The sequence below is a fragment of the Stenella coeruleoalba genome (genome assembly GCF_951394435.1).
Source record: "Stenella coeruleoalba genome assembly, chromosome: 19".
Classification (NCBI taxonomy): domain Eukaryota; kingdom Metazoa; phylum Chordata; class Mammalia; order Artiodactyla; family Delphinidae; genus Stenella; species Stenella coeruleoalba.
The window spans coordinates 17,597,659-17,612,299 of NC_137165.1; the positions used below are offsets into that span (position 1 = coordinate 17,597,659).

Consider the following 14,641-nt stretch of genomic DNA (forward strand, 5'->3'; position numbering starts at 1 on the left):
CCTCTGCACGGGACACTTCCATGGCGCTCTACACTCTATTGGGTCCTTTTCTGAGCCACAGTCTCACTCGAGCCTCACAGTAGTCCTGTGGGCTGGTCAGGAGTGCGCTGTAGACGTGCAGGCTGAGGCCTCAAGGTCACACCATGGGGACGTACTGAAGCCCCCGCGGAGCCGGCTTTACTGGCGAGTAAGCTGTGCAGTCACTCGGGGTTTAATGCCCTGCGGTCACCATCTTGAAATTGCAAATGAATTTTGAACGAGGGGCCTGGTGTCTCCATTTGCACTGACCCCACGAACTACAGAGCTGACCCTAAGCCCCCAGCTCCTGACTCCTCAGGATGCTTCGTACAAGGCGCTTTTCCCCACCCACCTGTGGCCCAGTCAGGGCAAGTCTGGCGGGTTGCGTGGGACAGCCCTTCCCGGGGGGAGAGTGGGCTTCTGGAGGCTGGGGGTGGTCTGCAGCTGGGTCCAGAGAAGCAGGGCCTGGCAGGACCACTTGGGAAGCCCTCCCTGTCCTTGTCTCCAGCTGGTTTTGCTGAAACTCTGGCCTGACTTCCCTCCCCTCCCTCCCCCGCTTTGGAGAGGGCGGCTGGCTGCCTCCCCTCCCCGTGTGCCCTTTGTCCCTTGGGGATGGGGGTAGGGGCTCCAGAACACAGGGCCCCATTGTGTGCCCTGACTGTCAGGCAGCTGGGCCGCCTGGGAAAGTGGATAAACAAGCAGCCCTGAGCGCGTGGCCCTGAGGCCAGGAGGGGAGGACAGGAACCCCTGGGGCGGTGGGAAGGAGCTGGAAGTGACCCAGCTCTTTCTATCCGGACGCCTGACACCTAGGAAGCGCTCCTCAGCTGGGAGCTGCGTGCTTGTGACTGTCACTGCTGTGTCTGTGCCTCCAGACCTTGGGCATGAAGTGCAGCCTCCTGGGCGTGGCTTCCAAGCCCTTCTCCTTCAGACCCTGTTCCCTCTCTCCCTGGCCTCATTCTTGATGACACCCCGCTTCCCATATGCTCACCCCACCTTGCCTCCCACACGCCAGAACTCGCCTTGACTGGAACCCCTCTCTCCACTCTGCTCCCTTTGCAGCCGGCCACGTCCTTCCCCACCAGTCCCCTCCCAGTGGAATACTGTCTAGCTAATCCTGGGATTCAGGATGCCCCCGTCCATGTTCCTTACCCCAGTGGGTCTCAGCTCCACCAGCTGCCTCAGCCCCTCCAGGGGGCCTCCTCCCCAGAAGCACTTTGAAGGTAGTCTAAGCTCTGTGTGGGACACAGGATTCCCAGTGGTGGTCGCAGGGCTCCTGCCAGAACTGAAAGCACTTCCTGGCCTGGCCCAAGGAACCCTGACCCTCCAGGGGCCTGCGCCTCCCCTCTTTACCTGCCTGCCTTCCTTTGCGGCTGCTTTTTTATGCTGGGGAGTATCAACTCTGCCCTCCCCCAAGCCCATCCCTGGAACTCCTTTTGCTGGTGCAGAAAACTTCAGGGGCTCAGCCCAGCTGGGGGTCCCCCTAGGGCAGCAGGACTTCCCAGGATGCCCACGGGCCCAGGAAGGGAAGCAGCCTGGGGGGTGGGGGGGACTAGGGGTGGGAACTTGGGGTTTGGGGGTTACTGTGGCATATTGGGGAGCAGAGCAGAGGCCTGTCTAAAGAGCATGCTCTAACACAAATGTGACCCGTTGTTGCTGTGGGGAAGTGTTTCCAAATCTTCAAGAAAAGTCAGATACCCCACTCTGTGTGTGCAGTTTCCTTGATTAAAAAATATATATATATATATTTTAGGGCTTCCCTGGTGGTGCAGTGGTTAAGAATCCGCCTGCCAATTCAGGGGACACGGGTTCGAGCCCTGGTCCGGGAAGATCCCACATGCCGCAGAGCAGCTATGCCCGTGTACCACAGCTACTCAGCCTGTGCTCTAGAGCTCGTGCGCCACAACTACTGAGCCCGCGAGCCACAGCTACTGAAGCCCACGCGCCTAGACCCCTTGCTCTGCAACGAGAAGCCACTGCAATGAGAAGCCTGCGCACCGCAACGAAGAGTAGCCCCCACTCTCTGCAACTAGAGAAAGCCCGCACGCAGCAATGAAGACCCAATGCAGCCAAAAATAAATAAATTTATTTAAAAATATATATATTTTTTAGGACATCCCTGGCGGTCCAGTGGTTAAGACTTTGCCTTCCGGTGAAGGGGGTGCAGTTTCGATCCCTGGTCGGGGAACTAAGATCCCACATGCCGTGCGGTGCAGCCAAAAAATAAAAAATAAAAAAAGAAATGAAATTTTAAAAATTTTAGCTTGACAAATAGTAAATTTCACTTTTTGTTGGGGGAGGGGACATATGATTCCATGAGTTTTAATATTTGCATAGATTCCTGTAGCCACCACCACAATCAGGGTACAGGACAGTTCACCCCCCAGATTCCCTGGTGCTGCCCCTTTGTATTCAAACTCTCCCCTCCTTCTTGCCCTTGACAGCCGCTGACCTGTTCTCAGTCTTTATAGTGTTGCCTTTCTGCGTCAGTGGAATCGTCATATGTAACCTTTTGAGACTGGCGTCTTTGGCCCAGCATAATGCGTTTGAGATTCATCCATCTGTTATCAGTTGTTCCTTTTTATTACAGAACAGTTTGCTTATCCGTTCCCTGTCGGAGGACATTTGAGATATTTCCAGGTTTTGGCGATTGTGTATAATGCTGTTATAGACATTCGCGTATAGTTTTTCGTGTGTGAACATCAGTTCTCCTTCCTCTGGACTAAGGAAGGTCCCTTCTATTCTGAGTTGGCTGAGAGTTTTTATCATGAATGGATGTCAGATTTGTCAGTTGCTTCGTCTGCATCGATTGAAATGATCGTATGTTTTTTTTCTTTAGTCATCTTTCGATTCCATCGGTTGACGTTGCAATGTTGAACCAGCCTTGGGGGATAAACCCCACTTGGTTTTGGCTGTGTTGTATCATTCATATATAAATAAATTTACTTATATATATAAATAATATACAAATGTATATTCTGCGGGTTTGCACAAACGTGTAATGACATATGCCCATCATTAAACAGTGGTCCCTCAGTATCCCTGGGGGATTGGTTCTAGGACCCGCGTGGATACCAAAATCCTCAGATGTTCAAGTCCCACAGTTGGCCCTCTGTATCCGTGTTCCCTCTGTATTTGTGGTTCTGCATCCACAGATTCAACTAACCACAGATCATACAGTACTGTATGTAATTTACTGGAAAAAAAATCCACATATAAGTGGACCCATGCTGTTCAAACCCGTGTTGTTCAAGGGTCAACTGTAATATCATACAGAGTATGTTCACTCCCCTAAAAATCCTCTGTACTTATTAATCTATTAATTTTTTTTTTTTTTTTTTTGCGGTACTCGGGCCTCTCGCTGTTGTGGCCTCTCCAGGCTCCGGACGCGCAGGCTCAGCGGCCATGGCTCGCGGGCCCAGCCGCTCCGCGGCATGTGGGATCCTCCCGGACCGGGGCACGAACCCGTGTCCCCTGCATCAGCAGGCGGACTCCCAAGCACTGCGCCACCAGGGAAGCCCTAACCTATTAATTTTAAAATCTGTAAGACGGAGAGGTTTGGGCCAAGGTGGCAGAGTAGGAAGACCCTGAGCTTACCTCCTCCCATGGGCACACCAAAATCACAACTGCTTACAGCACAACTATCAATAAGAATGACCTGAAAACTAGCAGAAAAGATCTACTACTGAAGATGTAAAGAAGGAACCACAGCAAGACGGACGGGAGGGGTGGAGACGCAGTAGAGTCAACACCCACACTCCCGTGTAGGTGGCCCACAAACAGGAGGATAATCATAATTGCAGAGGTTCTGCCCAAGGATCGAGGGGTCTGAGCCCACGTTGGGCTCCCCAGCCTGTGGGTCCCGCATCTGAAAGATGAGCCCCCAGAATGTTTGGCTTTGAAGGGTAGCAGGGCTTGCTTATAGGAGAGCCAGACGGCTGTAGGAAGTAGAGACTCCGCCCTTAAGGGCGCACACAAAATCTCACACTCCAAGACCCCAGACGGAAGCGGTCATTTGAAAGGAGACTGGGTCAGACCCACTTGCTGATCTTGGGGAGCCTCCCAGAGAGGCAGGAGGCAACTGGGACTCACCCTGGGGACACAGACACTGGCAGCAGCCATCTTTGGGAGCTCATTCTACCATGTGGGCACTGGTGCTGACAGGTGCCATGCTGGAGTCCTCCCTCCTGCTTGCTAGCCCTGAGAGCCGGCCACGCCCACCAGCTGGTCAGCACCAGTCCTGGGACCACCCTAGGCTAAGCAGGTAGCTGAGCGGGGGACACAGCCCTACCCCCCAGCAGGCTAGCTGCTGTAGGCACCCTGAGCCTCCCAGGCACCCTGGGACCTGGCCCTCCCCACCAGTAGGCTAGCAGTAGCCCTAGGACCTCCAGGACCCCAAAGCTAGTTGTAGGGACCCAGCCCTGCCCACCAGCAGACTGATACCAGCTCCAGGACTCCTGGCCCCCCACCAATGACCCCAGGACCTGGCTCTACCAACCAGTGGGCTGGTACTAGCCCATAACCCTGTGCTCTGTATCCAGCCATGCCCACCAGTGGCCAGCAGCCTCCACACTAGGTAGGGCCTGGCAACCAATTGGGGTGGAAGCCAGCCATACCTCCCAGTGTGTACACAGTAGTCAGCCCACCACAATAGAAGGGACTGTGCAGCCCACACAGGGGGCACCCCTAGAGTATACAGCTGTGGTGACCAGAGGGGAGTGCACTGCTGGGCCCCATAAGACATCTCCTACATAAGGCTAGTTCTCCAAGGTCAGGAAATGTAACTGACCTACCTAGTACATAGAAAGAAAAAGAGAATTAGGCAAAATAAGGCAACTGAGGAATATATTCCAAATGAAGGAACAAGATAAAACCCCAGAAGAAGAACCAAGTGAAGTGGAGATAAGCAGTCTACCTGATAAAGAGTTCAAGGTGATAGGCATAAAGATGCTCGATGTACATGTTGAGTATGTGCTCAGTATGGTCAGAGCACACACTTTAGATGATTTCAGTTCTTTTAAATTTGTTAAGTTTTGTTTAATGGCCCCAGGATATGATCTATCTTGGTGAATGTTCCATGCGCCCATGAAAATAATATGTCTTCTACTGTTATTAACTGAGAGTTCTATAAATGTCAATTAGGTTAAACTGGTTAATGGTGTTGTTCAGTTCTTTCATATCCTTGTTGATTTTCAATCTAACTAGTTCTATTGATGACTGAAGAGAAGTGCTAAAATCTCCAATGATAATTGTCAACTTGTCTGTTTCTCTTTTCAGTTCTGTCTGTTGTTGCTTCATGCGTTTTGAAGCTCTGTTGTTAGGTACGTGCACATTTAGGATTGTTATATCTTCTTAGTGAGTTGACCCTCTTATATAATGTTCCTCTTAATCTTTGGTACTTTTCCTTGCTCAGATTAGATCACTTCTACTGCACTGTTTTCAAGTTCACCAACTGTTTTTTCTGTCATCTCCATTCTGCTACTGATCCCATCTAGTGAATTTTAAATATTTCAGTTATTGTATTTTTGCATTCCAAAATTTCCATTCAGTTCTTTTCCATAGCTTCTATTTTTCTGCTGAGAATTTCTATATTTCCATTTGTTTTAAGAGTGTTCCCCCTTCTTTCATGGAATATGGTTATAATTGCTTTAAAGTCTCCATCTACTAATGGTAACATCTGGGTCGTCTTGGGGTTGGTATTTATTATCTTTTCTCTTGTGCATTGCTGAGGTTTTCCTGTCTCTTTGCATGTCGAGTCATTTTGGATTGTGTCCTGGACATTCTGAATATTATATTATGAGACTCTGGGTCCTGTTAAAAATACTCTGAAGAATATTAATTTTTGTTTGTTTGTTTTTAATCAGGAAATCAACCCAGTTAGGTTGAAACCTCAGATCCCAACCTGCCCTCTGAGCTGCTCAGTCAGTTTAGTTCTCAAAGCCTTTGAAGTGCTCTTTGGGTCCACCTCAAGTGTGCAGTCTCCTGGGGCCGGTCTGTTCACTGTCTACTCTGGAGTTCAGTTCTCAAAGCCTTTGGCATACTATTTTGGGTTACTTCCATGTATATGCAGCTCAGGAGTGGGCCCAGGACTTCAAGTACAACTTATCGGATCCTAATCTCAAACTCTCTCTTCTCTGTGATCCTTGCCCCCCACGAGCTCCCAGGAGCCCCTCTTCCTGGTCCTTTGGTTAGAAATCTGAGGTCTTGGCCACCCTGTGCTGTTTCACACCTTCCATGACTGGTCTACCTGCAGGATGCATTGGTGAGAGGAAAAAGAGAGAAACGTGTAACAGGAATTCCCCCTCCCCATTTTGACCACAGGGACCGTTTTTCCAAGTGTATCATTCCACAGAGAAAGATTTTCCTCCTCTCCAAGTTTTAGGTGCCTTCCTGGCTGCCGTAGCTGCTGCTACCACCCACCTCTGAGACTGCAGCTTGGGGTGGGGCTGGAAAATGGAATTAAAAACAAAAACAGAAACAAAAACGGCATTTCTCCCACTCTCTCTGTCCCAGAAGGGCCCCCTTCCCTGACCTCTCATCAAAAAGAGAGAGTTTCGGGGAATTCCCTAGTGGTCCAGTGGTCAGGACTCCACATTTCCACTGCAGGGGGCACGGGTTCGATCCCTAGTTGGGAAACTAAGATCCCGCATGCTGCGCAGTGAGGCCAAAAAAAAAAAAAAAAAAACTAAAAGAGAGGGTTTCTTTTGGAGCTTTTTCTGTTCGTATCTGCTGCGCAGTTCTGCGGTTTGAGCTACCTGAGTCTAGGCTGGAAAATATGTGAGAAAAAATAAATCAGGGGACTTACCACCGTATTCATCTTACTTCAAGGTTTTTGGTTTGTTTTTGGGTTTTGTTGCTGTTGTTTACTTCAAGTTTTAACTTTTCTCCTAGTTTGCCTGCTATGCTTTACTTTGCAGAGTCCTTGTATAGTTGCTTTATGTATCCTGTCCAGAGTTTTTAGCTCTAATCAGTGAAAGAGACAGAGTGTCGTGTGACTGACTCCATCCTAACCTGCATCAGAAGCTTCTTGGAGCTTGGCAGTTCATTTTAGATATTTAAGTCTGTCTACAAGACTCATTTGGGATGCTAGTTGGAGACTTGAGCTTTAGCAATACAGCATTTGAAATTACACTTTTTCCTTTAAACATTCAAATTTTTTTGCCACTGCGCTAAAAAACCTTTCTTTTTTTTTTGTTGGCTGCGCTGCGTGGCTTCTGGGTTCTTAGTTCCCGAACCAAGGATTGAACCCGGGCCCACGGCAGTGAAAGCGTGGAGTCCTAACCCCTGGATTGCCAGGGAATTCCCTAAATATTCAAATTCTGAAACAAAGGCTCTTTGGACTCAGTTTTTCTAGGTGAAAAGACAGCAGAATTGGGAATTCCCTGGTTAAGGCTCTGCACTTTCACTACTGTGGGCCTGGGTTCGATCCCTGGTTGGGGAACTGAGATCCCATACGCCAGGTGGCGCAGGCAGAAAAGCAGAGATAGAGCAGAATACAAGTTTATCCTTTCTCTGGTGAGAGCAAGCCCCAAACTTGTGATAGTAATAGTGATTATCATTATATTAGTAGAAATAATAGTAATTATTGGTTAAGAGCACAAACTCTGGAGCCAGGCAGCCTGTGTTCAAGTCCCAGCTCTGCCACGGTACTAGCTGTGTGACCTTGACCCTGAATGACTTGGCCTTCCTGAGCATCAGCGCCCTCACCTGTACGATGGGAATAATAATGGTATCTTCTTCTGAGGTGGTTGTGAGGCTTCGTTGAGTTTGTATGTATACAGTGCTTAGAGCAGGCCTGGCATCAAAGAGGAGTTACTAAGCATTTGTTTGATTAATAATTTAATGGCTAACCTTTGTTAGACCTGCAGACTGAGCCAGCTTATCTCCCTTGTTCAGATAATAGCTCACTTGAGTCCGTCTGGCTTGCACGTGTCAAAATTGGGGAGGCGGGGACTTCCCTAGTGGCACAGTGGTTAAAAATCCACCTGCCAGCACAGGGGATACGGGTTCGAGCCCTGGGCCGGGAAGATGCCACATGCCACAGAGCAGCTAAGCCAGTGTCCCACTACTGCTGAGCCTGTGCTCTAGAGCCCACGAGCCACAACTACTGAAGCCCGCGTGCCTAGAGCCCGTAACAAGAGAAGCCACCGCAATGAGAAGCCCGCGCATTGCAACGAAGAGTAGCCCCCGCTCACTGAACTAGAGAAAGCCCACGCGCCGGAACGAAGACCCAACGCAGCCAAAAATAAATAAATAAAAATTAGAAAAAAAAAAAAAGAAATAAAAGAAAAAAAAGAAATTGGAGAGGCGTGGGTGGCCGGGCCCACACTCAGGGAGGATCTGGCTGGTGATCAGTCAGAGTTCAGTGGCCGTGAAGCTCTGAACATCGTCTGGTCTGAGCTAGAAGAGGTGTGACCTCAGGGGAATGAGTGGGGAAAAGAATCAGCCTGAAGAGAAAGGCAACCGAAATAGAAGGGGAAGCCTGCTAATTGTGTGGCCTGAAAAAGGAGGATCAATATTTTACTGCCAGGGAAACAACCAGTTTCCCTGGCAACCAGGTCAGCGGCCCAGCTGTGTGAGCTCCAGCAACAACAGCTGCTTCGCCGCCCCTGGCAGGCCCAGTGCGCCCAGCCCTCCCGCCTGGGAGCCCGGCGCGCCCCCAGCGCAGCCCAGCCCTGCGTGGTGTGTGCGCCCCGCTCCCCCAGCCCGCGGGCAGGCCCCCAGCATCTGGGGCCCCGGTTCACCACGAAGACCACCTGTGGGTGGTTATTTGCTGTTCTCACCGTGTGACCTTGAGCGAGCCCTCCCCCTCCCCTCGACTTGGCTTCCCCGTCTGCCGAATCAAGGGCTGCGTCAGCTGAGCGCACCCGTGCCCTCGGGGGCACCAGCAGAAGTTTATCTAGTGTCCAGGAAGGTTGACGCTCTTGGTGATCAAGGTGAGGGGTCCCAGCTCTAGCGGGTACTGCTCCTCCATATACAAGAGGACGGAGCGGGGCGGGGATTGAAACATACTTTGGTGCAACCTGGCAAGAGCCTGCCTCTGTGGAAGGCAGTAGGGTGCAGAGGCTGATAACTCGGGTCAGCGGGGCTTGGGGGTCATGGAAGAGTTACCACTACAGGGATTCTCTGAGTCAGGGGTCCCCAACCCCCGGTCCGCGGACCGGTACCAGACCGCGCAGCAGGAGGCCAGCGAGCGAAGCTTCATCTGCCGCTCCCCGTTGCTCCCCATTGGTCACATTACTGCCTGTATACCCATCCCCCAGCCCCGTCCGTGCGGAAAATTGTCTTCCACGAAACCGGTCCCTGGTGCCAAAAAGGCTGGGGACCGCTGCTCTAAGTGTCGTAACCTCTCTAAATGTCTGAGCCTCAGTTTCCTCAACTGTAAAGTAGCTGCTATTAAGGCTGGTGTGAGGATCAGATGAGATGAGTCCAGGGACTTGCCTGGCCGTCCAGTGTTAGGACTCCGCACTTTCGTTGCCGAGGGCCCAGGTTCAGTCCCTGGTTGGGGAGCTGAGATCCTGCAAGCTGCCCGGCACGGACCTAAAAAAGAAAAAAATGAGGCTAGTCCAGCCAGAGTTCATGGCGAGCCCTCGGTGAGCCCTGCCTGTTTCCTGCAGGGCTGTATAATGGTTGGTGTGGCACCTTCATACCCACTGCTTGCTTGGACCTTCACTCTTTGAAGAGCCCTGTGGGAGCCCTGGACCCACCGCTCAGCGGTGTTCCAGGGACTTTGCAGTGGTCCCCAGGACCCCATCTATCTGCCTGTCATCGAGCACCCTGGCACCTCTGCTCCAGGCTGGCTTTCCCTGGAGGCAGGGGGACAGATAGCCTGGCCCCACCAGTGTCTCCCAGCCCTGGGGAGCTACAGACTCCATGGAGTACAGAATCTGAATCTGAATCCACAGCCTGCTGCCCCCTTCGTGGATCTGAGGTTGGGCCTCCACATCAGCCATTCAACACTCGGTGACGACTCTGCCCTTTTGCTTCACATCAGAGATAATTAAAGCATAACCCCAACCTTGGAGAGGACTGTAGGGGTGCACACCGGGAGCCCCAGCCCATCCCTGCATTCATAGACCCCCTAGAATGCCACTGATGAGAGGGCAGGAGGAGAGGAGGCGGGGCACCAGCTGGGAGGGTGGGTGGGTTCCCCGCGGCCCTGAAGGTGGCACCTGGGCATTTCTATTCTCAGAAGCCACATCATTGCCTGGCAGTGTCAGAGGCTGCCTGGCTGGGAGTGTGGGGACAGCTGCAAAGCTGAGGAGGCGCCGGCCAGGGCGGGAGCTGGCAGAAAGCCACCTTCCTCCTTCTCTGGAATTCTTCCAGCCTTTCCCAAGGGCCTGCTAGGTGCCAGGTTCAGGGGGGTCACAGAGAGACGATGCACAGCCTCTGCCCACCCCTCACCCCCAGAGTCACAGCCGAGTGGAAAAGCAGGGTCAGCTGGGACAGAGGTACAAGCTCAGGGCCACCAAGGTCAGGGAGGGAGGAGGGCTGCTTGTGTGGGGTCTTCCCTTGCTCACTCATCTTCCAAACCCCACTGGGTGTGTCCCCATAATTGGAGCGGGCTTCAGACCCCTGCAACTGCCGCACTAGAAAAGTGTACTGTGGGCGTGTAAGAAACGTGGTCCTTGTGGATAGGTGAATCCCCCAGGATGGCTTGGGCTTTGGAGAATGTGGTGGGCGGTATGGTGGGCTGGAGGGTGTCTGCCGTGACAGTATTAACAATAACAACAGTGACGGTAATCCTTTCCCTACATGCTATGTGTACAGTTTCCAAAGTGCTTTCATACCCTCCACCTGCAACCCAGCCCCAAAGGAGTCTGGGAAAGAGCTCATCCTTGCCCGACTGTGCTTTAGATACTGATGGTGATTACGGGGGGGAGGGGAAAGGTGCCTGGCCACCAGCATGTGAGAGTGCGTGCACGTGTGTGTCCACGTGACCGTGTGTGATTAGCCAGAGGGGCCAGCAGCTCCCATCGCCCCCCAGCAGAGTGCCCGGCTTACAGGCGGTACCCAGTCGTCCTTATTGAATAAATAAGTAAACGAATGCTTGCAGGTGTGCTGTAGAGGGGCTGCCACTAAATTACAGGTTGATTTAGAAGTGGGCTTCTGGAAGAAATATCAAGAGGCTGCATTGCAGGCATTGGAACTCTCAGGGGGAAAAAACGGGTTCTGACAAAATCGGCCATTGACAAAAACTAGGAAAAAATACCCAGAGCTCACAAGTTTGAAGTCAGATGCTCTGATCAAAGACTAAATTGAGACATCCTTACAGAGAACAATTTGGCAACTGTTATCAAAAGGCTTAAAAACTTAGATGTCTTGTAGAACCATTTCTTTTCATTTATTCAACAAATATTTATGAAGCTTCTATTACATGCCAGTAATGGTGGGAGCTACAAGGTACGCAGTGGTGGTCAAAATAAACATGATCCTTGATCTGAAGGAGCTTACTTTCTAGAGGGGTGGGGGGAAGCTACTAATTAATAAAATTATCACATAAACATATAATTACGTATTGCAACAAATGGTTCTGAAAGAAAAGTATAGGGTGCTACAAGGCAGGGTAACAGTGGGGTAGGCCCTAATTAGATGGGCGGGACAGGCTTGTCCAGGAGAAACATTTCATAGAGGTATAAATGGAGACCTATGGGATAAACAGACATTGCCAGATGATGAGTGGGGAGGACAAGCATTTGAGATATAGAGAACAGTATGTGCAAAGGCCCTGAGGCAGAAAAGAGCTTGGCTTGCTTGAGGAGCTGACTGAAGGCCAGTGTGGCTAGAATGCAGTGAGTGACAGAAACAGTGGGAGGAGATGTGGCTGGAGGGGCCACAAAATATACGGTGTTGGAGGCCATGTTGAGGATTTCGGTGGGAAGGGAGGAAGTACGCAGTCAGGGAGTAGGACATTTGAGTGAGTGATGTTGGAGGAGGGACAAGCAACGGTGATGCCTGGGTCCTCACTGTGGCCAAGGGGCCTGGGTGGCTGAGGTGGGATATGGGACAACAGGAAGTCAAGGTTCTCAAAGGCCAGGCAGTCCATTGGTCATTCGCACAGCTGTAGAACCCCCCAAAGATGAGTTATAACAGCAAAAAGTTGGAAATGACCAAAATGCCCAGCTATTATGGGTGGTTAATAAGTAAATTATGGTATAGCTACTGGGCAGAATATTTATAACCACTAAAAATGTGAGTGGTACCCTCTGGGCAAGGAGGGGAGGTGTTTCTGATATACTGTTAAGTAGGGGAGAAACTTCCCCACATCAGGAACGGCAGATTCCTTTGGGCTACACCTATTTACACATTTATTTTTTTAACAATTTTTATTGAAGTATAAGGTACAAAGAGGACAGAAAAGTGCACTGGCCACAAGCGGACAGCTCAGCGAGTTTTCACTGTGTAACCAGACCCTAGATCAAGACAGAGAGACGACCCTGGTGTCTTCCTCCTGCACAGTTCTGCAGATGTAGCTGCTATCTTGACCATAATTGGCTTTGCCTTAAATCTTGATGTGTAATTTGTAATTCTTAAATAATGGATACGTATGTCACATAATTATTTCCTCCCTGTAGATCAAGGGTGTCTCAGAACTAGGAAAAAAAAAAAGTGGTTAGAACTATGTGTTTTAAAGAAAAGTGGGAAAGGGGAGGGTTTTCGTTTTTGTTTTCAATTCATTAATTTATTTGTTTTTATTTTTGGCTGCATTGGGTCTTCATTCCTGTGCGCGGGCTTTCTCTAGTTGCTGTGAGCGGGGGCTACTCTTCATTGTGGTGTGCGGGCTTCTTGTGGTCGTGGCTTCTCTTGCTGCGGAGCACGGGCTCTAGGTACGTGGGCTTCAGTAGTTGTGGCTTCAGTAGTTGCAGCTCACGGGCTGTAGAGCACAGGCTCAGTAGCTGTGGTGCACGCGCTTAGTTGCTCCGTGGCATGTGGGATCCTCCCGGACCAGGCCTCCAACCCGTGTCCCCTGCCCTGGCAGGCCGATTCTTAACCACTGCGCCACCAGGGAAGCCCAAGGGGAGGGTTTTGATACATTGTCTTTTCTAGAGTTTCTGCAGTGAATTTGTATTATTTTTGTATGAAAGAAGCTGCTAAGTTAAAAAAAATCAGTGTTTGTTTTCCACGTGCCAGTCTTAGAGAAATAACTCGGAGACGGAGACGGAAGCTCAGGCCAAACAAACCCGGGTTCTGAGCACTGCGGTTATAGGTTTGATTTTCCTCACTCGTGTCTGTCGACCTCAGAATAAAGTGGCCCCACCGCTGTCTGGGGCTGGCGCTGACCCCGCCGAGGGGGACAGGGCTAGGAAGGGGACTGCTGGCGTCCCCTTGGTTCAAGTGACAAACCCTCCCTCCCTCCCGGCCTCCCTGGCCAGCCTCAGGCCAGCTCTGTGAACTCTCTGGGGGCATTTCTGGGAGCCTCACACCTGTCCCTCCTTCCTTTCCACAGGTGGAAAAACTGGTGAAATATTTGGATCCCAACGACCTGGGGAGAATCAACTTCAAGGACTTTTGCCGAGGGGTGTTCGCCATGAAAGGTGAGGTCTTCTGGGGGGAGGGGGGTCCTGGGGCTCCCAGGATCCTGTCTGGCTGGGGAGGCTGGCATGGCTTGGGTTTCAGCTCAGATTCCCCCCTACGGGGGTCCCAGGAGCCCAGGATGGGTTCCAGAAGTAGGCTCTGCCTTTGACTCCCCCAGGGGGGGCCAAGGGGAAGGGACTTGGGCTCCCACAGCTGTGCCCGCTGGAGAGGGGCTGTGGGTGTCACTGAACCTCTGTCATGTGGTCCCACACATGCAGCCAGGCATTTCTACCCTTCCTGTTGTCTGTCCCCATCCCGAGAATGGCCCCCTTCCCTTCCCTCCCCTCCCCTCCTCTCCCCTCCCCTCCCCTCCCCTCCTCTCCCCTCCCCTCCCCTCCTCTCTCCCCTCCCCTCCCCTCCCCTCCTCTCCTCTCTCCCCCTCCATCTCCTGAGGGAACTCATCTCCCTCAAGGCTGATCAGACTCCTGAGGAGTTTCCCAAAACACAGGCTTCAGTTTTGAACGAGGACAGTTCAGAGCTGGTCCCTCATCTCCCTGCCTCTGTTCTGAATTTCCTTCACTTGTTTCCTCCCCACTCCCTCCTCCTAACTCCTCCAAATTCCTTCCTGTCTTCCCTTTAGGGGGGAACATAAAAATCCCTCTCGTTTTCCCTCCACTCAAAGGCAGTTATGAGACGCCTGCAGGAATCAGAGTGTGGCCACTCGCTACTGCAGTGTTCATCTGGAGAGAGTGGTCCAGCTCACCAGCCCGTGAGGAGAACACAGTTTACGTCTGCAAGTCCCCGGGCCTTGCTGTTATCTGTGGAGGATGCCATGTTTCCCTGTCTGTGTGGCTCAGAGCAGCACGAAGCCTTCCCTGTGGGGTCCCTCAGAGTCTGGGAGGGTGGGGAGGAAGCAGGAATTCCTTGCATAGAAGTGAGGGGCGAAAGGAAGTGAGCAGAGAAGTTGGGGAGACTGTGCACGGCAGCCCCAGAAAGGTTTCTGAATGGGGTTGCTTGACTCAGTAGGGCCGCCACTAACTGTGCCCGGCATGTCCCCGTGCTGGTGCTTTGCAGGTCTGACCTCCTGTTTGCTGTTCTGAGACCAGTTCCA

General features: G+C 51.6%; 1 protein-coding gene across 2 annotated transcripts in view; it reads left to right on the forward strand.

Moving 5' to 3' along the window:
* RAB11FIP4 (RAB11 family interacting protein 4) overlaps nucleotides 1–14,641 on the forward strand; it is a 114,482-nt gene that overhangs the window by 20,171 nt on the left and 79,670 nt on the right. For both annotated transcript variants that reach the window (XM_079905791.1, XM_079905792.1), the window contains exon 2: nucleotides 13,463–13,550. In XM_079905791.1, the coding sequence (XP_079761917.1) occupies nucleotides 13,463–13,550 (88 nt within the window). The remainder of the gene's footprint in view (nucleotides 1–13,462; nucleotides 13,551–14,641) is intronic.